The sequence below is a fragment of the Aythya fuligula genome, chromosome 6, assembly GCF_009819795.1.
Source record: "Aythya fuligula isolate bAytFul2 chromosome 6, bAytFul2.pri, whole genome shotgun sequence".
NCBI lineage: Eukaryota > Metazoa > Chordata > Aves > Anseriformes > Anatidae > Aythya > Aythya fuligula.
This window is the reverse complement of record NC_045564.1, coordinates 20911856-20938502: the sequence shown is the minus strand read 5'-3', so window position 1 is coordinate 20938502 and position 26647 is coordinate 20911856. Positions and strand designations below refer to the sequence as shown.

Genomic DNA, 26647 nt, shown 5'->3' with positions numbered 1-26647 from the left:
CTTGAAGTATGAGTATTTTATTTACAGTTTCACCTGACAAAGTAGATTTACTTGTTTTGTTTTTCTGTTGTCAGATACATGCTTATCCCTAGTCTTAATGTGGAAACAGTCTGGAAAGATGGAGTCTCACATAGTATCCGGTAAGTAAGTCTCTGCCCTATCACTGCAAAATCTGTTGTGGCAACAGTTACTGTGAAAGACACTTCACAAGCTTTTGGTCCACCTTGTTGTGCTCTACATGTGCTACAAGTGAGTCATGGATGTGCTAGAAGGGCCTCCCCTATACACAAGAGGTGGTATGGCACCCTGGTGAGACAGGCATACACAACCCTTCTGAGTCTGCTGCAGGGATGCAGACGAGGCATTCTGACCTGGAAGGCCTTCAGAACTGCTTGGCAGCAGTCATATAGAGCAGCTGAGGTATTGCCATGCTTTCCAGAGTTCAGGGAATTAATGCTTTTCCAGTGTCCGTCTGCTGCATAACTAAGGGAACAGAAATAATTTAACAGGTACTGTAACTTGTTTTCATATTAGGATTCAATTTTTCAGAGAGTAATAGTGAGAATATATCAAATTGTTGACCCTTTCCAGGCAGGCTTCAACATAAATTAATTGTTGTGTAAAAAAATGAATTTAATGTTTACGATGCAATTTGTCACTGTAATGGAGGCTCAATTAGAATCTCAGTGATTTACTAAAGACATTTTAAACATAACGTCCAAACAATGCTACATAAATTAAACATGATGTAATTGAGTGCAACACTAAGTGGCTCATCACTGTTGATTCATGTGGAAATCACAGAAATTTTACTGATCATTATGCATTCATTCAGTATTAATGTAGATACCATATGTGCTTCCATAGGGATTCTACTGTTACTCAGCATTCATTAAGTTTTAATGTACCATTAAGAAGGCATCAAAAGACTCATTTAAAATACCACCACAAAGGTAGTTCATTTAAAGAGAGTTAAAGAAACATATTTTACTTTAACATTGAAATAGAAAGTAAGTTAATAATGAATCAGCAAAAATATTTCAGGGAAAAAAAAAATGTTTAATTGCAAACCAGACTGGAAAGAATATTTGAACAAAAGTCATTCTCCCTGTTCCAGATTTCTGGAGAGCTGGCTGTATTTCTAGGCAAAAGTGCTTGTGCAACTACATGGTCTTCACTCACCTGATGCTTTACCGAAACCTTCAGTAAAGTGATTTGGTATAGTGAGAATATTATTTTAGAAAAGGGAAGAGGGAGTACAAATTATGGCCAGATTGCCTTTCACATTCATTTGGTGGATGGGAGTGAAGGGGGATGAGAAAACCACAGCAATGTTAGTAACATGCCCACAGCTCCCTCTTTTTTTTTTTTTTTTTTTTTTCTTACTAGGCATGGTGTGCATCTGCTAGCATTTTTTTTTTTTTTTTTTTTTTTTTTTTACAGGAATGAACTCTAACATATCTCAAGTACCACATTGATCTGGCTAGTTCTCCTTCCACTCAGTTGCATTTTCATCAGGGCCAGGTATAGAGGCCCTGAGCACATCCTCCCTGTCCCTGTCCTCCTGTTGCAGCTAGTGACCTTCGAATGAGCTCTTCAGAGAGCTTGGTGGGGAGGCTGTGGTAAGGGCTTCTCCTTCCTGGGGAGCTGATTTTAAGCTGAGGCTCTAGTACTTTGTCTCCACTTGAGCAATGCATAGGTCTTGCTGTTTAACAGCTATGCCTTTGTCTGGTCCTGGTGATCCAGACCTAGAACCATAGACTTTTCTCCCTCACCACAGACCTGTCTGGTAATCTGGACTCTTAGCTGAACCTGGCTACAGTCTCCAGGCCTGCCCTGCTCCCCCCCTGAGAGATAGTGGGAGAGAATCCTAATCAAAAATAGTATGGTGGTAGTTGATTTCAAAAGGTGAATAATTGCTGTTAGTGCATGAAATAAAGCCAATAGAAATTCCCATCAGAAAAATGGATTGAAATTTCATATATAAAGGTGGTAAACTTTAGGTGCTAAAGAAATATTATTGTAAATTGAAACTAATGAACAACTATTACTACAAGCTGAGCTATGAATACATCATATCAAGTTTTTAAAATTCTTGTTCACTGGCTAGTTGAAAAGATCATCTGTGGATCAGATGACTGCATCTGTGATTAAATACAACTTAGCAAGGTCCTGTTCAGTTGGATGTGTAGAACCATGACACACAATCATCTCATAAACTGCTGATCTTGTATAGAAGATAGGTGTATACTGCAGGTGATTCACTACAGAAAATAGCCTTCTTTCATTATTTGCCATGGAAAACTACAGCTGTTAGACCACATCAAAGAAAGAAAAGCCTCATGTAAAAGCTGTGCTGCATGCCCGTTCCAAAGCAGAAACCATGAAAGGACATGCCAAAACTCTGGAGAAATCACACTGGTGACTTCCTTAAGGGAAGGTATGGGAAAGGCTGCAAGCAAAAGGAGGCAAATTTGAAAAAGAAATGCAATGAGAGAATACCATCTGCCCACAACATTGAAAGAAACAAACATAGGGCATGCTCAGACCTGTGTTTTGGCCAAACATTAATTACATCTTAGATAAAGTAAGTGAATAAAGTGTGTAAGTTATGTCATCCTAATCATACTTTCTTTTTTTTTTTAATTAAACCAACTCCATTCCTTTAGTCTTCCTTGAAATCTTTTCTAAAGGTCTTATAACTCATCTTATTCTCTTACTCACCCAAACTGCCTTCCACCTTTAGGTTATTAATCTAAAATACCTGCTTCTTTAAAAAAAAAATATCTTCTGAGACAGTGTTGTTCCAGCTACATTCCAGCTTGATTTCTGCTGTTAGTTTTCATAGAATCATAGAATATCCCGAGTTGGAAGGGACCCATAAGGATTATCAAGTCCAACTCCTGGCACCTCACGGGTCTGCCCAAAAGTTTAGAACACGTGACTAAGTGCACAGTCCAATCGCTTTTTAAATTCAGACAGGCTTGGTGCAGTGACCCCTGGGGAGTCTGTTCCAGTGTGCAACCACCCTCTCAGTGAAGAACCTCTTCCTGATGTCCAGCCTAAACTTCCCCTGCCTTAGCTTAACACTGTTCCCACGGGTCCTATCAGTGATGATTACAGAGAATAGGTCACCTGCCTCGCTGCTCTCCCCTCATGAGGAAGTTGTAGACCGCGATGAAGTCCTCCCTCAGCCTCCTCTTCTTCAGGCTGAACAGGCCTAGTGACTTCAGCCGCTCCTCATACGTCTTCCCCTCTAGGCCCTTCACCATTTTCATCGCCCTCCCCTGGACACTCTCCAACAGTTTAACATCCTTTTTGTGCTGTGGTGCCCAGAACTGCACACAGTACTCGAGGTAAGGCCGCACCAGTGCAAAGTAGAGTGGGACAACCACTTCCCTTGACCAACTGGCAATGCCGTGCTTGATGCACCCCAGAATACAGTTGGCCCTCCTGGCTGCCAGGGCACACTGCTGGCTCATGTTCAACTTGCTGTCAACCACAACCCCCAGATCCCTCTCTGCGGGGCTGCCCTTCAGTAGCTGGAGAGAAATGATTAAATTGCATCCAACAGTAGCTTATTCATTATTTTTGCAAGTAGAAATATATTAACCATTGGTAAGTATGCTAATGGTTAATGCATACTGGCACTAGTACATGAGGTACACTAGCACTTGGAAATAGCCGCTGCTAGACAGATTTTTCTTCAACAATTTCTACAACTGCAGCTTCTGTGGGCATAGTTCTCCCCCTGTCCTGAGATTATCATACATATAAACTCTTACCCCTGTGGATGTTCAGGATCACATATGCAGGCCCACTATTCAACACTGCCATTCTTTTAATTATTTTGTCACTTGTGAAAATTTATTTCTACATACTGTACTTTATTGTATTCTTGTTGCTCTGGCTATGATGATACCAAATATTACAGGCTAAGCAAGGTCAGTCCTGCTTAGTATTAACTTGGAGAAAAGACTTTACACAAGTGTCTTTACACTGTGTGGTACAAGAGAGGCCACTGCACTATTTGTAGCTGGCATTTTACTTTTTGACTTGATGCATTAGAGACTGGTAAACAATACAAGAAAATATTGCTTCATTAAAATTTGTCTTGAAAAAAAAAAAAAAGAAAAAAAAAAGAAACTGGACTAAAAAGGACATCATTCACCAGATGTGAGAAGTTAGTTCTAAGGAGGTGAAAGCCTCAACTCTCCAGCCATATTATATTTTAATTATATTCTCTATAGCCAACTTTCCTTTGATATTTGCAAAAGACTAATTCTACACCACTTTAGCAATACAGTCTACACCTGAGTGATATCTACAAAACAACTGTCCATAAGCACATTTCAGTTTCAGTATTTTAAGCCAGTAGAATCCTTATCCAAAGGAAAGTTTATCAACCAGTGGACTACTTTAGCATTTTTAATTAAACCTTACCATTTATAATGCATCCCTCTGTTTTGTGTTTTCTCATTTGGGCTTCTGTTTCAACTTACTTCACAAATAACATTTTCTGATGTGTACATTGATGTGGAGAGTACACACTTTTTATCCATTATTACCTGTAAGAATTTAGGTACCTGAATACTACATGAAAGTAAGATATCACTGTGAAAGTAAGATACCACTGTGAACATCCAACCCTATGCAGTGATAATAATATAACCTCATACTGTAATCTCTGCATCAAGCCTATGATTTGTGATGAAGTTGAATTTCATTTTAGGTATCAAATGCAAATAATAACTCATCTGAAGTTTCTGTAGGAAGCTGCTTTAAATGGTTAAATTTCTCTTTCGTATTAGTAACACTGACTTCGTTACAGAAGTTACAGAGTGCCACTGACTCCCACTGGTGTCAGCAGCACACTATGTTCATAAATCAGAACAGGCTTAAATTTACATCTTATAAATGACCATAGACAGATGTAAAGGAGCAATGACACTAGTAAAAGAGAAACAGCTTAATATTTCAAGAATCACTAGCACAGTATAGATACCCTTAGGCGCTGACCTAGTCCATTTAGCAAAGGAATGCATCTAATCAAAGCCACAGTATACCTTAAGTGAAGGGATTTCATTAATGAATAAACTGGTTAGGTCCACCTAATTACATACTATTAAACATCTGGGGATCCTTCACACTTAATGTTCAAACAACAATTGAACATTTGTTCAACATTTAAGTTCAAAATGGAATTCAGATTTAAAAATAAAAATCCACAGAGATTTAAGAACTGTAAAAAAGCAGCACACCAGTGCTTTGACATTTTCTGAACATGGCAACAGTAGAAGCAGAACCCCTACACTGACAATTGCTCTATTTTTAAAGTTTACCTTGAAACTTCTTGTCTTTGAAGACTAAGAGAATATTTAACGAGCATTTCTTGACACACTACAAATTTTCGTCTTCACAATAAACTGAGTTTTAGGAGACTTCTAGATTTACAGTATATATAACCTTATGCAACTACATACCACAGCTGCATAAAAATGCAGATAAATCATAAGGTTAAATCAGTGAGCATTTGATAGCTATATAAAGGCATTTGAATATTCCAGCTGGTGATCTTTTTTTTTTGATTAAATAACTAAGGGCATATAATATTTAATTCATATACACACATGGTTAGGTATGTTATGAAGTAACATGCCAATGCAAAAAATTAAAATAAAGATTAGTGCTTTGAATTTTAAGTATTTTAGTTTATTCTCTTCAAAGGAAGGGACAAGGGAACGGTTCCCTCAGCAAGTTGTGTTCTTCTGGATGATTTCAAACTAATCTTAAAGCTTCTGCTCTCTCACCAAATTCTCCCCCACCCCTTGATGGACACCTTTTACTGAGATACAGTTGAGTCAATATTACTGGCAAATGTAAGAGACAGCTTTGTTAAGATAAATTTAGAGTGCATTCTTCAGAAACACGTAGCTTTTCACTCTTACTCAAATAGGTTTATATCAATCTTTTCATTTCTTTTATCAGTTGCATTGAGAAATATTCATATGACTAAGGAGGAAACTAAGAATTAGCTTCCTATCATAGCCCCAAATTCCTGTTTTAAGCATTGTTTGGAAATGTCCATGTACTGATGGAAAGCACCAAACGGGTAATTTGTTTAAATAGAAGACAGTGGTTCTTCACATGCAGCAGCTGATATCAAAGACCTACTAAAAACACATTCATTATGCAATCAAGCTAAGAGCTAGTTACTGTCACTGGCATATGTGTATAATCACACTAGCCATAGTCCTATGCTATTACCACAGGACCATCCTCAGAATATAAGTTCACAAAAGGAATTAGCAACTTATGTCCAAATCCAACTCTGATAACAAGAAAGGATGGCTCTTTTCAGCTTTGGAGTTGTATATATTTGTGGTAGAGATAGCATAGCTCTTATTTCCAGGCCTTACATTACAAATGCACAGTTGATCTGAAATAATTACCAACAGATGCAGTTAAAGTTTCCTGATAGTTTTGGTTTCTTTTTTAGATTGAGTTTCATCTCTCACCCTGTAGTAAGAGATTTTCTTTCATTGTTATAATATTACCAAATGTGGAGCAATGGCTGTCCTGCACAGGATTACATTCATTACTGTGGTGGTTACACAAATAGGGATTTGTGTACAAATTTGGTTACACAAATAGGGATACACAAACTTATCAGGCTTTCAGTTAGGCTTTTTGTTTCTGGCTTGTACCCAGACATTCAGAAGTGGTACAATATTTGTAGAACCATGAAGCCAAAACAGAAAACAAAAAATGAAAGGGGAGAGGAATGATGGTCCTCCTTCCTCTTATATATCTTCATGTTGTGTGCTACAATATGGTAGGGCACAAATCACAAGTAGCTGGCAAAAACTAGGGCACTGATCACTAAATATACTTCCTAAAATGGTGACACCCAGTGGTTTAGCATCTTTCAGCTGCAAGTATGAGAGCTCTTGCCTTGGTCACAAAAACCTCTAGTCACAACTGATGATTACCAAATGTTATCTGGTGACGAATTAAGCTCTCCCAGCACAACTGTTTCCCTTTTCCAGGTATATCTGTATTCTTAGTTTTATTCTTCTGCAGAACAAATAAAAATATCTTCTTTAATAACTAGAGTTCTGTAGTTATTCAATTAGAATACAATCTTTTGTAGAGAATACAATCTTTTGTGTCTTTGAGAAAGATCCTTTACTTACAAAGCCTTGGAGTCAGAATTAGAGCAAGGTCCCACCATGCTACACTACAATCTGCTGCTTCATGATGGTAAGTCATAGCACACTTTTAGTGGGGTCTGTTATTTGGTTTACACAATTGCACTGACATTTCTGCTACTGCAGACTCTTGAGGTTTCTTCCCCAGACATTTTGCCTGCCATTCAAAAGCAGCAGGAGGATTTTAAGTACTGTGACATAAATAGTTGTCTTCTGTTGGAAGGCATCTCTAGTACAGGTTCCCCAAACTAAATATGTTTGGATCAAAATAAAAAAACAGAGGTATTTTCCAAGGCATCCACAACAAAGATCTACTGCTACCTAACTGGGACTTGCAGCTGCTAGAAAAAAAAATCCTTATTGCTTCAGCAGATGTTTTCTTGTTTGAATATTTAATAAACACAAGTTTGTCATCAAGAGTTTTTCTGGTAGAATTTAATACAAGAATATTACAGAAGAAATGAGTCTCTAGATATATAATAGCAAGATTTTAAAATGTTTTACATATATGTTGGAAGAAGGAGAAGTTTTGCTAAACAATACTGCCAACTAGTAACAGAAAATCTCATTGAACAATTTCACAGTCCTGTTGTGTGTAGTCATTTAAGTTAATTATCAAGCAAGTTCAGTTGTACAGACAAGAAGCCTTAAAATTCAAGAAAGTTGTTTTTAGTTTTAATCTCTAGTACATGAGATTATATTTGCCTTCAGGAGTTCACATCAAAGGCCAATATACTTTTAACATGAGACTAAGGAATATACAGTATAGTGTTGTAATCAAAACCAAAGAAAACAACAACAAAGCAAGGTTATTTGATCTTTTCCCAAACCAGAATAATTGGACTCCACGCATTTGATTGAAATAATGAAATTATATAGTCTGCAGATGAAATTACAGTTGTATGAAATAACTTTTAGTCACCTCCAGCTGAGAACACAAAAGTTTGAAAGCAAAAGTTTGAAAGCCAATGTAACCCTCTCACCCTAAGTATAAACAAGGAGACTCCTTTGCAGTGCAACCTCTGTGCCAGTTACAAATCAGCATGTTTTTGCTTGAAAAAACAAATTCAAATAGCACAATGAACACAGACACTTAGTAGATTCCTTGGAGAGAGTTACAATTTTCCAGGCTGTCCCTCAAGACACAATAAAATCTAGAAAGCAAGCCCCAGTTAGGAAAAACAAAACAAAAAAACAACCTCTCCATTATCTCCACTATCTCACCATTTTCAAGTGAAGAATGAAGCGTTCTTTTGCAATCAGACCCTGAAACACATATTTTGAACTACCATGTGGGTTCCCGCTTCCACCTTATAATCAGCCCTTGACTGGAGGCAAGAACTAGAAGGCAGTGGCAGCACACCTTGACAAGGGACTAAGTTATAAGAGAGAAAACATGAGAGAACAGCAGCAAATAAGTGCTCCTCAGTTCTCTTTATGAATTTTATTTACTAAAATGTTCTCTGAAGGGTTTCAGCATTAAGTTAACAGTTTTATTAGCAACAAATAATTGAGCCTGTACTAGAAAAGTAATGAGACCTCTCTGAGATTATTGCACAAAAAACTGGCAGCAAACCATTAATAAACCTTTGAAATGCACATTTAGATCAGTTTCAGAAAATGAGTTAACAATGACTTTAAAGTACAAAATAAATATATTGTTAAAGAATAGAAACTAAATATAATTATTTTTATTTAAATCAAGTCCAGCAAGAAAATATTTTAATATGGCAAATACCCCAGCACTTGCTGCATACATCCATAATCTAGCTATTTCATCATGTGTGATCACATTTCTGCCCTCTCCCCAAAATGTATCATCTTCACAAGAAATGCAAAATAGATAAAATATAACATGAAGCATTTTCTTTATATATATATATATTCATTCCCATTTTGGTATTTAATATGTAGTCTATAAATAGAGGCTCTGAGATACAAGAATGGTTTATAAGTGTATTATTGTGCTGTTCTAAGATTAAAATATTTTACACAAACAAGTCTAAAGCAGTTCATTCTTTAGCCATACTTCCAGTGATTTTTTTTTTTAAACTTAATTAATTATCAAAACTGGAATTTGCATTTTATCCCTAAGTGACTATATGCTGATGTCTATTTAAAAGTATATCTAGTTCACAAAATGTTTTGTTCATCTGAGTGCTAGGTAAATACTATATACAGTTGCTCAAAGAGTAGATGAGAAACATCATGTAGTGTTACTCTTAAGAAAACTTTTAGTATAAAAATTTCCAGTAATTTATGTCTTTTTTTTTTAAATACTACCAGGAAAAAATTGAAGGAGATTTAAAATTAAAATACTTATCCCAACTACATCAGCTCAAGGAACAAAAACTTTTTTTTTTAAGAGAAACAAAAGTATTGCATATAATTTTCTACTAATTACAAAATTAATTTAATGAACTAATATGGAGGCAGCATGTGGTAGATTTAAATTCTTACAATCTGTTAAAGTAATACACAATTCAAAATTAATTATCTAAAAGTCTTAGATTTCTTTAAATCTGTAATTTCAGCATACTGCTACATATTGTTCAGTCTTGAAGGCTGAAGTCAACAATTTTTGACACTCACTCCAAAAGAAGCAAAGCTCATCTGCACCTTCTCTTAAAAGTTTTTAGCAGCATAATCAGCTTTATAAAGAGAAAATTATTACCGTAATTTACATATTCTAATAATCGTTTCCAAGGCATCAAAGGACCCAGTGTGAAATTCCTATACCAATTGACAAAAATATATTAACATATACTTGCATTTACACTTTCAAAAATTTATAGTTAGTATTAAGCCGGCCTATGAAGCAGTAGTGAAGTGCAAAATATTTGTTATAATAACTAGTGATTAGCTTTTGCTTCTGTGGAATACAAATAAGTAAGCTTGGCTCTTCCGTTGACCGCTATAGTGTTTGATGGAGGACCAACCTGGAGGCAGGGGGAAAAAAAGGGAAAAAGAATATTAAGCTAAGTTTTTTAAATACATTTGGCTGTAGTATGTTTCACAGCATCATTAAAATATATATATATTGTTATTCAGTTTTTCTTGTCTTCAGTCTTTTCTATGTTTTTCTTATTCCAATGAAAGATCTCCTACATAATTTCTGAACAAAGCACATATATGCTACAGAAGTAGGATAAAATGTTTTTAAGTAATTGCATACATTTCTATCAATAAATTCAGTGAATATCTATTCAAAACATACAGAATTTTTAGTCCATCTCTGGACCTGGCTGAAAAGGAATACATGAAAAACTATCACTCAAAATTAACATTTTAAAATTAAATATTGAATGGAATTGATTCCTAATAAAATCTGACATTCATTTATGCCATGCTCTTGTATCAGGAGCAAACTATAATTTTTAGGATAGATAGCAAAGACCTAATTTTCAGGAGAGCTACATAAACCAGTTACTCTAGTTGGAGTTAAAGGGAGCCACGGGAGCTGCATACCACAGCACATAGCTTACTAAACAAAATGAAAATATTATTAAAAGAAAATAGTTAAAAAGAAACCTCATTTGACCCATTTTAGGTTAGTAATTACTGAGGACCAACAAAATTCAACAGAAAAGGCCAGCAACACAAAAGACCACAGATCTTGGCATTGCATACTGACAACTTATTAAATAAAACAGGGTAAAAATAAAGGATTGGGCTAGTGGTGCCAGCATTTTATTTTTTGAACAATTCCCTCAGAGACCCTAAGAAATGGAGAGTACGGTGAGAGGTAAATGAGAAGCAGGCACCTGACAACCCTCTTTCACAATTCCAATGGTTTGCATTATTACCCCTTTTATTGAGAGCAGCACAATAGTGGAAGCTGGAAGCTGAGGTGAATGCAAGCAAAAAGTCCTTTCAATACTGGAAATCACTTTTGGGTGCAAACTTACTGATGCAAAATGTTTCACATCTCTATTTGTCCTAGTACAGCCAAGTTCTCCATGTTAAAACGGGAATGTTATTAAATTTGCCATAGGCCAAAAAAAATCCTCTTTCTGCAGTCAGACACACCTGTACTACAGTACATGCACTCTGGTTAAAAGAGCATTGTGTGTACAATTGTTTGGCAGAATTTCAGCTGGTTCTTCATCGCAATTTTAGGAGGGGTGTGGAATGGATGTTGAAGCCTGTTTCAGGTTTCAATGTTGCAGAATGCTTTTCCTCACGCTTATGGAATCTTCTAATCATTTTTCCTTAAAAAAAAGCCCCTCATCACCCACAGCCTCTACAGATACTATACTGAGGAAGGACAACTCCTGCCCACAGCAGAGTTGGCAAGGGAAAGAGGAAAAAAAAGGATCTGAGTCATCACCTCTCTTTTCTTCACAGTACCATTCCTGTACCTTGACTGCTAAGACTATACGGGTCATCATCTTTATTAGAAAATGATAAATAGCCACATAAGTTTTGTCTGTGGTTTTTCAAGTAGCTATAGACTTCTTGAATTCTGAAAAGAACTTTATGAATTATATTTTTTAAAAACACTTGCAAGCTACTGTGTCAGTAGCCAATGCCTATAGGTATTTCCCACAGAATCGTAAAACAAATTTCACACGCTATGCAAAATAAATGAAATTCAATATTATTCACAATTGTGCATTGGAAAAAACACCTTAGTAAAAATACATGCATATATATGCAAGCAAACAAGCAAGAAACAAACAAGACAAACTCAGGTAGAATAGATCAAGTTAACATCAAAGTGACTGAAAAATATGATACTTGCTTAATCTTAACTTGTTTTTAAAATGGCTTGTAGTTAGTGACAAATAGAAGCAATACTCAGTGCCTTATGTACTGCTCTTACTGTCTGAAGGCAACAACTAGTTAAGCATAGTTATACCCTTTCTGGGAAAATGAATCTTCCTATCCACAGTAGAAATAATGGGAGGCCTACAGGCCTCAGACAGGCTGTTGCAGTGCTAAACTGAAATAAAACCTCACATATTTGAAACAGAGTATTCTAATATTTGACCAGCAACTGAGAGATTTTGATCCTATACAATCAAAAATTTTCATTAAAAAACAAAAAAACCCTCACAGCCACCCACCACACATCATTTGCTTTTATTCAAGTTTAAAGTGCAAAAAGGAAGACAAAAAAAACCTCATGAGTTCCTTAACTTTCTGCAATGAGAAATTATTCTGAAGTACAGAATACAAAATACTAATGCTACATCAAGAAAGCTTTTACATCAAGAAATCTTTTTATGAGACTATCATTAAATTGTCTGGTTACAAATTTAAAACAATAGATTTTTAAAGCCTGCGATACCCAGTGAAGGAAGTACAGGTGCATTTTAGGAGACAGAAAAGAAAAATTAAGCAGCACTTTTTACCTGAGGGAGTGGGGGAAGACAGACTTATTAGGACTGTTAACAAGACATTGAGAAATATCTTACTAATAATACCAAACAGCAGCAGGAGGCCTTAAGAATTAAGGACCTAACAGAGTTTAATACCTGGAAAAATCAAATCTTCACAACTTCTATTTATCTGCCTGCAAAGGATTGCAGCTAATTCAGGTCTAGGATGAAGCTGCTTAGCATGCATCCAAAACCACAGTACTTCAAAACATATAAACACAAATAATTTAATAGGTTCCTGCGGTTTTGAAAGAGACAGTAATTGGCAACTTAAAGATATCTAACTCATTTCAGGAAGATTTCCGATTGCATTTGCACTCTTTGAAAGAAGGGCATATAAAGCTTTCTATGTGCATGCACCAATTTATTCTGCAAAGCCGAACTCTCCTCCCCACCTCCATTTCCATTGTTACATGTAAGAGATCTCACAGCACTTCATGCCAAAGCTTACTACTTTCAGTGTCAGACATTAATATGGCAATTTTGAAGGAAACGCTATGAGTTCATTGTTACGGATGCAGTGATGAAAACTCACCCTTTTCAGTTTGGCAGCAGCTTCTCCAGAGCGGATTGCAGCCAGCAAGCTCTGGTGGATCTGTTCTGGGTCAGAGCGCTGGACTGTCATCGCAGTTTGTCTCGTAGTGACAGGGGGTGGTTGGTCAGCTGAAGCACCTGACTGTGCCTGACTTTTTTGCTCACTATTCACACTGCTGCTTCTCTGTAAAGAGAGGAAGCAAGAGGAAAAACATAACAAAGACCTTTAATGTTAGTAAGTCACAACTAAGTCAACTCACAAGAGGCTGCATCTCAACCTGGGCCTCCACTGCAGCATTTGCTTTGTTCAAGATTTCAGAGAGCAGCCATGTTTCCACTATAGCTTTTGGAAACTAATCTTCAATTTATCAGCAACCAAAAAGTTCTAAGATTCATACATTTTTTTGACTTATTAAAATGTTGAAGAAATTCCTCCAAGATCAGAGAGTTTGAGACTCCACAAAGTGATAAGATATGGAAATAATATATTCCAAAAGGAAAAGAAGGAAAAATACTACAATTTTATCATCTGAATTTCTACTAAATGTTAACTAAACTAGATGAAATTTGAGCATTACAACTCGTTGAGACCTGTTTTTGTTTTGCTTTATTTCCCTGATGACTTGACAAGCTATTACTCCAAAATGTCACCACCTCAAATGTAGGCACATTAGACAACACATTGTAGCATATTTAAATATTCTTTAAGCATTGAAGTATCTAACAAAGATCAGTTCCGAAGTATTTCCATATAAAACCATTCATCACCATCACATATGCTAGAATGAGCATTTCTTTTACTCATGTTTTCCTCTGAGAATCTAAATTTAACATATAATTCTTATCCAGAAGCTATCCTGAGAAGTTCAACAATGCATTTTGAACCAAAAGCATAGGTGGTGGCAAGCACTGCTGTATTTTGAAGCTACTGAGCAGAGATTAGCATTGAACTTCCATACCCAAAGAACGCTTATAAAAACAGGAAGGCTGGAACAGTACAGCCTCTTGCCTGCTAAGCCCAGAATCCTATAATACTGCAGATTTGTACAGAACATGCAAGGCAGCCAGCAGTCTTTAGGCGCACGTACACATCTCAGGATTTGTGGATACATCAAGCTGCCATTGTGCAGATGGAACTTATAGGAGACAGAAAGTACCTTTGCCAGAGCAGCTTAAAACAGTTCTCTGAATGATGCCTTATCTATGCACTCACATCATTATGACATCTATGCACTCACAACATTAATATATTGCTGATTAATACATTAGCTGATTTTTATTTTTGTTAGTTTCTTACTTAAGGTAAGTAGTTATGTCAGCAAAATTTTACACCCTTGGTTCAAGTATGTTTCTGACATGATCACTTGAAGCAAAACTCATGATACCCAAAATTAAAGAAACCAACATGCAGAACCATAAGGAACACATCCTAAGTGCTCTGAACATAAAAATAGGTATACACAGAATAAGTAATTCTGTTTAATTTACTGTTTTTCTTCAAAGTACAAGGGGTGATAATTATGGCAAGAAATAATTATTTCCACTATTCTGAATGAGACTGCTTTCACTTTAGCATTCCTTTTTCCTTATAATTCATTATAATGCTGTGCTACTCCTATGTACCACAAGATGTTTACACTGTTTCAATGCAGAACTTTTTGATAAGCCAGTAGTTCAGTGATTAGGCAGAATAAGTCTCTGCTCTGCTGTAAATGACATCGCAGAAATTCACCAGTCAAGAAATATTAGAAATAAAGTTTACCTTATCCATTAGATTATTTTGTGACCCTCCAGTTATGCTGTGTAAGGAAGGGTTTTTCACTTGAGGGAGGGAGGTAGCTGAGGAGAATTCAGCTGCAGAAGTGGCAGATGAGAGTTCAACAGGAAATTCCTCTCTAGGTGCCTGGCTAGTGATTGTACGTGTCTTGTTGAATGACTGTGACCTTTTGACTGCTGATGAGACAGCAAGAGCAAAAGGGGATGGCCTTGAACTGGAATATGGCTTCGGAACTGCAAAAGTTCTTAGAGTTCTTAGGTTCAACGGTGCTGGTTGGCAGGGGGGAAAACTTGACGGTTTATTGCTTTTAACAGGAGAAGTGGAGGATTCAATTTTTTTCCCATCATCTTTTTCTTCATCTGCTGGAGGAGAGGAACTACTTGTTTTATGTAAAGAAAAAGAGGTTTCATCAGGTGATGATATTCTTTTTTCAATCTCTGTATTTTTAACTTCATTTGGAGTGGAATTAGGAGCACTAACAGTACTTCTGGCAATTGCCGATGTCACATAATGACTTGAAACTCTCCGTTGCATCTGAAGAAAAAAAGAATTAGGCTTTGCTGTAGGACTTAATGCATTTGACTTGTCCTGAGTCCCAGAAGAAGCATTTGTATTATCCGTGTTGAGCATCAGTGGGATACACTGCTTGGAAGGCTCTGTTTCTGTTTGATTGCTCTCAGTAGCAATCTCGGCTCCAGATGTCCCCCCATGTTCAGACATGCTGTTCACTCTGTGCAGCAGATCGTTTGCTGCTGCAGGTTTATTTTGTGAACAAGCCTGTAAATGACCCACACTTTTTGAAAAATGAGAAATTTCAGCTTGCATTGTGAATTCTTTGGGGTCTTCATGCTTTGGAGAGTTGTCAGAAGTAGATACATCTTGATCTTTACAGTCTGATGCAACTTCTGACTCCCAGCTCCTCATTATTTCTAAGGATTTTGGAGGCACTATTTTATAAGTAGTCATTCCAATTTTTGGTATGTAATCTCTTGTAATTTCATTAGCAGGCTTAGGTTTAGGTTTCATGTCCTGTCTATAAAGAGGGTAACCTTTTATAGGAGAGCCATCTGGAGTTTTTGCAACTGTTTCTGGTGAAGCAATGTTACTGCCATTTGTACAAATGTGAATTTCATCTTTTATGGGAATTACTTTTTCATGTGTAACTTCTTGTCTCTGAAGATTTTGTTCTGTTATAATTTCTTCATCTGTTTGCATTCCTTGCATCACTCGAAGAAGGGGGCTGTTTATACCTGTATTTTGTTGAGGGACCGGTCCTCTGAATGAGAACGATTCACAATCTTTCATTTCTTTTTGTGTAGTCCTTCCCAAATCGCAAACTGTTGGACCTGTCTGAATTGCAACATCCTGAGTTTTTACTGTGTCCAGGCTGGTTTGATTTGTTTTCTGATCTTGTTTTTCTGGAATCAGTTGAGTATAATTCCTCTGACTTACAGAGATGTCATTTTTAGATGCTTGGCAGTTTGATAGTCTGTCAACTTCAAGCTTGCTATTTTCTCTAAAATCTACTGCTTTAATTTCTGCTGTCTGATGTTCTCTCCCATCTTCGTTTGTTGGAAGGAGTTTTGTGTCACTGTAATCTTTAAGTTAGAGAGATTCCGTAAATTAATATAGATGCAGTTATACAGACTAATATTAATATTTTCCTTAATGCTTTTAAAAGCTGGTTAAAGAAATACTTATACTTGACTGATATTGCCAAATAATTATATTCGTACTCAGGTATTCTTCTTTACTTAACATGTAACTAAGTAAGGAAGTTAACAGGCTTCTGTTCATACTGTCATGCATGACCTTTAAAAATATATTCTAGAGTCACTTTAGACATGCTAACAACTTTCAGTTGACTATACAGGTATCAGTGACCTGAGCTCAAAGTCTACGCAGTATTAAGTTAGATCCAATTTTTATTTAGTTCCATCTTTGTAGTGTCTGTTCTATGGTTTTAACATTAAAAATGTTACTTGTTAACTCTACCTTGTGTATTTGTAAAAGGGGACAATTGGAAAACACTAAAACCTCCTTCCCTCTCCTAAGCAATGCTCCACCCACACTGCCCTACAACAGTACAGCTTTGACTACTGCTGGAGGAATAAAAAACAAAACAAAAAAAACAACCCGCAGCCAATTTTCATAACCTCATCTCAAAGAGGATATGCCAGAGCTAGAGGAAGTATAAAGAAAATAATCCAATGATAGCAATTCAAATGTGATGGTATTACGAGCGTTTTCAAAGGAAACAAAGAGTTTTCTTCAAACTTGTTTTGAGTATTAAAAATGAGTGGGAACTACTCACCATGATTTTTATTTTGATCCAAAATTTTAAGCTTCCTATCTTTCTCGAACGCAGCTTGCTCAATGCTTATCTTAGTCTGTAGTTCTCTGCAAAGCACAACAGTATATTAAATATGCTGGTATCATTCATTTCAGTAAACAGAAGAAAAGATGCAAGAGAACTGGCAATATTCTCCAAACACAGATGGACAAAATAGAATCACTCTGCCAAACATTGGAGTACCCAACAGAATCGTTTATTTATTTATTTTAAATGAGAGGAAATGCTGCTATGATATTTCACCGAAATGACATGCAGCTTCACTCTCTTCTGTGTAACATGATCAGTTTTCCTTTCCCTTCTTCCTCTCCTTTTGTTTACTCATTCACTTTTAACAAGGCTCTTTCCACTAACAACTCAAGTTTAGTGGAGCCACTAAGGTAATGCTTTATCTTTCATTTAATGATGTTCCTAGCACGAAGTCTTATGACACCCCCAACATTTAGAATCTGTCTTTAGTTTTGTTTCCGACAGAATATGAAGTCACATGAGATGCTGACTGCATATGAACTGTGCAGTATAAACTTCAAGATAGTAACGAAAAACTTTCTGTTCCTTGCAAGAAATGTCTTGAGAACAACAAATAAATATGCATAAAACATGTTACTTGCATACTAAACATTTTGCCAATGCATACAATGTCTGCCTCTGATCAGAGGGGACAAAAGAACTCCACAAATGCTGAAAAAAAACAAAAAAAAAAACAAAAAAAAAAACTTTGTTTTCAGGAAATATTAAATATCTGACTTCAAAAGGCAAATGAAAAACGCCAAAATAGTGTAAATTTCTCTTTTAGAATACTTCATTTTCTCTTTTAAAAATATTAGAACTTCAAACTTCTGTATGTTTGAGATACTTTTATTTTCTGTAGTACTAACACTGGCATTATGAAGATTCCATTTCATTTGCCACATCAAATGCATTAGTTATCAGGAACTACTGCTGTGAGCTGAAACATCTGTTTTGAGTATTTAAAAAAAATAAATTCCTCAATAAGCATCCATCCTCATGTTGCCTGTACAGTCCAAAACATGCTCTAAGCGTTCAATAACCACTAAACAGAAGCATACACGCTCAAAATTTTTGTTGGAAGTACATTAAAGCTCAGTCCTGCCCTCTGTACTCTTGCTTATCTCCATTCCCTTGAACATAGCTGAGGGACAGAATGACAAGTACTTGCAACAGGCTGAACTGTTTAAAAACAAAGAAAATTGCCAAATGTCATAGAGCATTACAGGAATCAGACCTTTTGACTGAAATACTATACATACCCCAGGTTTGATTAAAAAACATCTTCAAAGTCACTAGATCCAATGTTAAGTTTGAATTACCAGATTTCCAGAAACAATGTCAGAGAAACCCTACTCCTCATTTTCAACACTGTAGTATTTCATGAAGAAAAGGATTTCCAAACTCTGAAGTTACAGCACAGTGCATAACTAGGTGATGTTCAACAGTATTATAGACCACAAAAGGCCTATACAAGTTAGTTGTGGGGTGGGAGTGATGAAATATCCCCTGGACAACTGGCCAAATAGGCACAATAATTCAGGTCTCGATAATCTGCAAGAATTTAAAAATAACATTTGGTGGATCCACCAGCTCAGTTCCTCAAAGAGCAGACACACCCAAGCAATTTGTGCAGTATTTCTCAGGACAGAACATCAAAGATTTTTGCAAAGCCCCACCTGGCACTGAACTGACAAAAAGACCCTAGAAATACAAGTCAAAGCTCTCTGCATTACCTTCAAAGTTCTTGGCTACTATAGCATTCACACATTTTGGCCTCGGTACAGTAATTGAAACAGTTCTTTCAGTTTAAATTGGGAACAGTAGCCAGCTGAGTTGCCCCAGGGAACAACAGAAATAGTGAATTACATTAATGCAATGGGACTTCTCTGGACAATCAACATTCATTTCAAGCAGGCACTAACTCATGTTGGGAACCTGCTGAGTCAGGTAGTTTAACAAACATGCTAAAGTGCAAAGTTACAACATCACCAGAAGGGAAAATGAGTGGTTAAGGAAAGTAATATGTTAATTCTTGTTTGTCCTGAGAGAAGACAGATCAAGACAGGTCAAGACAACTGGCTAATATATTAAGAAAACAAAACAAATTGTAGAGCAATAGGTAACAGATAAACAATAGAAGCATGCCTAGAACCGAAATGGCCAATATACCTGTTTTCCCCCCAACTCTAAGAATGATCTTGCAAATTCTCTTTAAATGAATCAAATCACATTTCCTGCCCCGCTTCTCACCTCCTTCCCCCCAGCACACTGCACTGCTCTAGTAATTATGTTTAAAACTTTTATGTTTAAAAGATGGGTTCAGCTTTTCTGGGATCTGGATGTTTTAGTAGTAAGGAAAGGAAGGCTTAAACAGAACACCCAGCACAACAGTCATTTTTGTTGAAAGGCTTCATGAATTACTGTGTCCAGAAGAGTGCTACAATGAAAGCTAAGCATATTAAGCTCATTCCTCTCTCACAATTCATTATTCTGTGCTCCACAATGAAACAGCACTCTACATTTTATTTGCCTCCCCCATTCCCTCCCCAGTGCTCCTTTCTTTGTCACAAAGCGTACTTACTTGCCATCTGTGCTCATATTTTCTTGTTTTTCTTCCTTGAAGCTTTGTGAGTTGTCTACAGAAACAGTGCCAGGAACAAGAGCTGATGAAGCAGGATCATTTTTTTCAGTTTCCAGTTGTACCTCAGTAAAGCTGAAGGCTGCAGTAATCTCTCCTGTCCTGAGAGAGGTATCCGTACTTTCACTTTCCTCTCCCTGTTGCACGCTCATCTCTTCCTTTTCATCAATTTCTTCCAGGCTGTATTCTGTGGTCCTTACACCTACACTCACAGAAAGAAAGAAAAAAAAAAAAAAAAAAAAAAAAAAAAATACCAACCCACAAATATCAGTTCAGGGTGCAGATACAAAAGAGACCGTGAAGTCAGCCTAAGTAGTTTGAAGAAGGAAAATTGAGACTTCTCTTAATTCAGGGGGTGGGGTGGTAAGGACTCATTCAGATTTAATTTCACAGTATTTTCTAGTTCTTTCCAATTCTCTTTTTACATGAAAATATACTTACCACCATGCTACTGTTCATCTGTTTCTGCATCTGTAACTACTGCATAATGTTGTCTTTTGTTTAAGCCAAGCATTGAAGTAGTATAGATCAAAATATATTTAACAATGTCATAAGCCCAAATTTCATGGAGGTAGAGAGTTTATTTTTCCCAGAGTTCTTACCATTTCCATTACCTCTCCAATGAGGCTTAGAATAAATGATTCCATTAGATCAGAGTAAGTATGTTAGAGACCAAATCTCAGCTTATTCCACGTTTTGAACAAGATTGCTCACCACTATCAAAATTTTCCCACAATCATCCCAAGGGTATTAAAACATAGCTAGATGTGTCTTGTGCACTGCCCTATGTTACAGTAGAAGTACATGAACAATAATATTAAAAAAATACATGTTGATCTATTAAAATAAAATTTCCAGCCAAAGCATAGTTAAAAAGGTTTAGTTACTGGTTTAGGACACGTATAAGCCAGCATACCTACAGTCAGACTAATAAACCCACTTATTTTTCCAGAGGGACTAACTGTATCTGGCTTTACTTTCATGTCAGGAATCTTCCTATAACAAGATGTTGATTGACAAATATTAGTAAGTGCACCATACAATTTACCTCTTGGCTTTGCAACTTGCATTCTACAACACCAAGAAAATAATAATTCCATCTATATAGTAAAATATGGTGCCATGGCAAGTTACTGGAAACAGAGCCATATAAGCAGTGGACTCTGCCTGACCCGAAGAAGGTATTCCCGTTAGCTTTGCATGTGCCAATACCTATTAGGCACAGGCCTTGCAATTGGCCTTTTAGACTTCAGTAAAAGTTGTATCAGTAAATTTCAAAGTGTAAAACAACCCTACACAAAGGCAAAGAATTGAAACAAAATACCACCTTGAAGTAAACAGAAGTCTACAGATGTACTATTATAGAAACATAACAGAGAACTCTGAGACCTGGAGAAATTCTCTATTCAGAATAGAAATTTTGCTTTTTCCAGTAGGGTCATTGGTACAGAGTTCAGTACTACAGTTGCAGAACAAATACAAAAGCTAAACATTTTACTATTGAATTCTAGTTAGTTTTTTATATTGCTCTCTAGTACTAATGCTTGGCAGCTGCAGATTCAGCAACATGATCAACACGTGTCACATTGCTGAATGCAGAGGTGATCTAGATGCCCACAGAAAAAGGAGCAAGACTGCAAAATGGTGCAGATGAACTCTTTCCATGTCACTTAAACACGTGAAGACAAATATGCCATGCTTTTATCAAAGAGATTCCTCAAGACTTTACAAGTAAGAGTAAGCTCCTCCTCTTCCTCCCGCCCCCCCCCCGCCCCGTCTCCATTTGGGGCAAAATCATACAAGGTGCCTAATACTTTGGAAAGGATTTTAGTGATCAAATGCTGGCAGACATCAAATCTGCTGAGACTATTGCACGATCTGTAACGAACTCTCAAGATCACATCATTTACACAGATGAGAACTTTCTTGAAAATGAGTGAACACTATCACAGTTAACAAGTGGCCTTGTAGTATCTCCATCCCACAAATGCCATGAACCTGAGTCACCAACAGCCAGAGGAACAAAGACTAAGACCTTCAGTCTAATACTCTGTGGAAACCTGAATTATACAACAAAGCACAGCCAGGCCTTCTGACAAGACAAACGGAAACATTGCTATGGCTTTGTGCCCAGTCACTGCAGTCATCTCTGTCACTTTTCCTCTGGAGAAATATAATGGCTAAGTTGTACACTAAGTTTCCATTACTGTACTGATGGGATGGAAAGTTAGCTTGGGTTGGCAGGAGACATTGCGGGCTTTCCTCCTACACAGAAGTTCATCCTTTCTGTGCTAGAAACACTTCCAAGCTTGGACTGGACTAACCTGAACTACAAATGTATAATTCCAAACAAACAATTCTCACACTTCATAATCAGTGCTCTACTGTATTATCAGCAGAACACCAAACTTGCTTAAGGTTAGTTTCAACTAGTGGTTTTTAATCTGTGACTGTTACTACGAGACCTGGGCCACCAGTGCTACTACAGAAAAACAGTATGAATGACTTTGATACATAAACAACGTGTAACAGCCATTCTTCATTTACATTACCCAGAGGAACAGTTCAGATCTTTTGACTTGTTTCTAAACCCTCCATGTAGAGTTTTTATATGCAACATGTCACTAGGAATTACTTAGGGCAACACCAGCTACATATTGCACCCTCATTGCCTATATACTCTATATGTAAATACATATAGAATATAAACATTTTTGTCTGCGAGTAATTTATCCTCCATGAACATTAGTCACTGAGTTTCAAATAGTCCTAAAAGAATGTTATTAAAACCTACAGGGCTACACTGTGAAGAAATACCTTACGACTGATAAACCAACTGCAAGTGTCCTTTGAGTCAGTAAGAATACTCTCTGAACAACGGACAACAGGCTGATGCTGCTTTCTGAGCCTGTATGCTTGTAAATACCAAAGCCAAAAAGCCTGACTACATCATGTAAATCTGTCAGTAATTTTACTCAGCCCTATACTCCTTAAGAAAGTTTTAAGAGATTCTGTAACCAAGATGATGATATCAAGGGATTCATTTAATGGAAGTTATTGAAAAGAAAAAAGCTACAGATTTTTAATCCATTTCACCCTTTCCCCTAGGAAAAAAAAAAAAGGACTGATCATTAATTAAGCTTTGGGAAGGGGAACAAAAATCATAAATGAGGGTAAATTGTTGTTTATAATCCCAAATGTTCAAATTAATTCTCTCAATGTTTATTCTAGTTGATGTATGCCTTCAAATCACTTTTGTCAAGGTACAGTCTGTTTTCACAATAGAAATGTTGCCTATTCAAAAGCTTATAGCATAGTTCCAATTAACGTACATGGCTCTACTAGCTACGAACTACTAAGACAACAAATATTTATTGAATGCTTGTAATGGTTCATTATAGGGCAGAAGGTAGCACTATATTCACAGCTTAAAAAATTATTTACTTATTTGCTAAAGGAGCAACACATAACAGAACTGCTTTGGGAATGCCAATCACAGCTGATCAAAAACTCCATGCTTCTAGAAGCCTGACACTCAAAGCAGTATTAATCCAAATGGAAGGAACTACATTAACATGTAATGTTAAAATTATGTCCAATTTAACAATTACATACATACTGAAATATTTTACCTTATCTATATAAAACTGTGCCCAAGTTTGATGCATAATTTTCAGACTAGGAATAAGACAAGTACAGTGAAATTGATTTTGCTGCTGGTGAATACCGGCTCTCAAAGCATGATAGACTTCGCTAAGAGGACTCTTTATAAACAGGCCTCTGGACGGTTTCAGAGATGCCACCAGAGAGCAGCAGCATCCCGGGGGTGGGGGAGGCAGAACTGGACAGGATGATGAGTCTGTGTTATGTGACATTGAAAAAAACACACTGCATGACATGGTCAACAAAGGACATTGCAAGAATGCAAGACAACATCACAAGCAGAACTACAGAATGAAAGCTGTTACTAACCATGGAGGTAAATCCCAGGGCTCAACACAGACCGTTCTAAACCCAGTGAGAATGATTTTTTTTTTTTTTTCTATTTCTTTCCATTACAAATTATTTAATTACAAAAATTAAATACCTCAAGCAGAGGTTACTAAATCTACAGAAAAGTGAATGAGGTATTTCCATGAAGCTCAGAGCTGCTATCTATGCAATACTTAAGACAGTACAGTGATGGGAAATGCAGAAATTCAATCTACATTCTTAAGATAGAAACAAGCTCAAGAAAACAAAAAACTTGATATTAAATCATAGCATGGTAACTTTGCTTTTTATCTTAGAAGCATCATGTGGAAAAGAACACAGTTTTCAACACAGGAAATTAAGCACTAATAAATATCATTATCACTTAGAATTAGAAGTGACTATCCGTCTTCATCTACTACAGTAACTAGAAAGAGTTAACAACTTCATTGTATCTTGAACATCAGGCTACACAATGTAGGTTAATACTTCCTATTTATTAAGAATATTTTATTCTTCCAAAGACTTTTCTCACTATTTTTTCTATTAAATGTCTTTTCTGGCAATTTACATAAGTTGCCCTACACACTAATTGAGACCAAATCTACTTATTACAGATCTTACCATTTGTGTTTTTTTTTCCCCCTTTGCCAGAGATCTAAGGTAGCAGATGACATTTTCTATTCTTGTGGTGCATTTGCTTGTTTGCTTTTACCATTCCAACCAATTTTACTGGCACCTCCAATTAACTACCTGGAAAACTAATGCTTTAGAGTTTCTGTCAACTAGCAGAGTAACTGTGCGTTTAGCTTCATACACTGCTCGTGACATTCCATATGCTTAGTGTTTATGTTTCTCATTCTTAGTAAAATACACTGACGAGTGATTTTTCCATACTACACTGGTATTGATTATTCTAAAAACTTTTGCAAATTTTAAGACTCCTAGGTGTTGTATATTGTATTTGAACCCTACAGTCAGACACTTACCAAAAGCAGTACTTAAAGTTCTCCTGTTTGCACTGTTAAGACTTTAAATTAATAAGTAGTGTTCTGCAGGTATAGAACTGTATTTTACTGTAAACAACTACACATTTCTGTATCATATTTTTTCCACAACACCCAATAAATCACTTAAATTATAATCAATATCCATGCGTACAATTTACGTTTATGTTTATAACTTATGTTTTAAAGGTTGTTCAGATGCAACCAGGCACAGATTTGCTGCTACCCCTAGGTTACGCAGGTCAAGGGCAGCACAGCAGTGGGTTCTGAAAACAAGACTGGGCTTTGGATTTTGAAAGGTCTGTTATAAGACATACAAAAATCACTGAAGTTCTAGCTTGTTCTTGCCTTGTCTCATTGGGGGTTAAGAGGGAAAATAAGGATATTGTTTAGTTTCTTAAAATGTGGAGCACAGAAACCAATAGAAAACGTATTGTACATGTTTCTGTAGACAGTGAAGATAAAACACCTGTATTTTAGAAAGCATTATTCGTACTTCAATGGAAAAGGTAATTGATTTGAGTCACTAAAATCAGTCCTATACTCAAGACGTATCCACAGTAAAATAATTTATTACTATGAATTTATGGCAGTTTACTATGAAGCAGATTTTACCAATGTATTTGGAAAAAAAACCAACCTGTTTCAGACAGCATTTCAGTGGTTCTTTCTTCCGCTTTGGTGGGGGTTGATTCTCTTGACTCTGTTACTGCAAAAAGTCAAGTAATAAGCTTTTTTTGTGAGAAGTATTATCTCTCAATTTCTACACCAGTGGAAGATCCAGATAAAATGTTGTGATCTGCCTTACTGGTGAGTTCCTCAAGAAATATACCTTCTCTTAAGCAACCACTGCTTGACACATTTCTCAGATATTTTTAATATCAACTGTTAGGTATTTTTCAACCTGAGAGAACTTAGTTTTTGATCAGAGGAATTATAATTATATAAAACCCTTCCTCTAAATTCTTTTTCTCATTACGTAGTCTATTAATCTCCCTCTAACTATAACTAGCTTTATATTATTTCTTATTTCCTGATCTTCATGCCCTAAAACTTGCCTTTCTTTGAGGGGCCAATCTCAAAGTAGCATTACCAATCCCTATAATATGAAGATGTTTGGCATACAGAACCTTTACTTTAAGTCCTTATCTCATAGGGTGGTATTTCTTTCATGTTTAGCCAAATTGCCATATTTTCTGTTGCCTCCCAATTAAAGAGTATAAAAAGATTACCAGTCTCATTACTGCTTTCACTTTGATCTTCTGGTGTTCTAGAGGGTGGTGAGGGTGCTTTGCGCTTCATCCTCCGTAAAGAGTTCACAGAAGCAGTGTCACTGAGTGGCAGAGAACCTTTTCTTACTAATCCTGGAGGGGCCTAAGAAGGGAGACAGGGCAGAAAAAAATTATTAGCAATTAAAGCCAACAAAATAGCTCTAGTAATTACTCTCCAAAAGTATTTATAATATATATTCATGCAGGAGAGAGTGTCTACCTATTACCAGATATATTATGTTTCTCATCTTAATTCTTACAATTAAAAACTATATAGAGTTTCTAGAGTAATTGAATATATTCACAGAGGTCCAAGACACAGCAGTAAATTGGTTGTTATATGTAGTAACAGAGAATTCGTATTCTTTATGCCCTAAGGCCATTCTACAAAACCCAAATAAATCTTCTCTAAAAGTAGCTAAAATCACTGTGGAAAAAAGCTTCAGCTACAGGCAACTGAAATGACATGAAACGTTTCCTTCAACAAC

General features: G+C 36.4%; 1 protein-coding gene across 2 annotated transcripts in view; it reads right to left on the bottom strand.

The window, feature by feature from the left end:
• Window positions 1-9226: 9226 nt before the first annotated feature.
• COBLL1 (cordon-bleu WH2 repeat protein like 1) overlaps window positions 9227-26647 on the bottom strand; it is a 37357-nt gene continuing 19936 nt past the window's right edge. Inside the window, exons 7-13 of one of the 2 annotated variants that reach the window (XM_032189958.1) lie at window positions 26121-26262; window positions 25529-25597; window positions 19853-20111; window positions 17221-17306; window positions 14892-16504; window positions 13131-13313; window positions 9227-10150 (exon numbers count right to left, since the gene is read on the bottom strand). In XM_032189958.1, the coding sequence (XP_032045849.1) occupies window positions 10064-10150; window positions 13131-13313; window positions 14892-16504; window positions 17221-17306; window positions 19853-20111; window positions 25529-25597; window positions 26121-26262 (2439 nt within the window). In that variant the 3' untranslated portion in view covers window positions 9227-10063. Of the gene's footprint in view, window positions 10151-13130; window positions 13314-14891; window positions 16505-17220; window positions 17307-19852; window positions 20121-25528; window positions 25598-26120; window positions 26263-26647 lie in introns of both variants that reach the window. The other variant, XM_032189959.1, reaches the window with a different exon arrangement.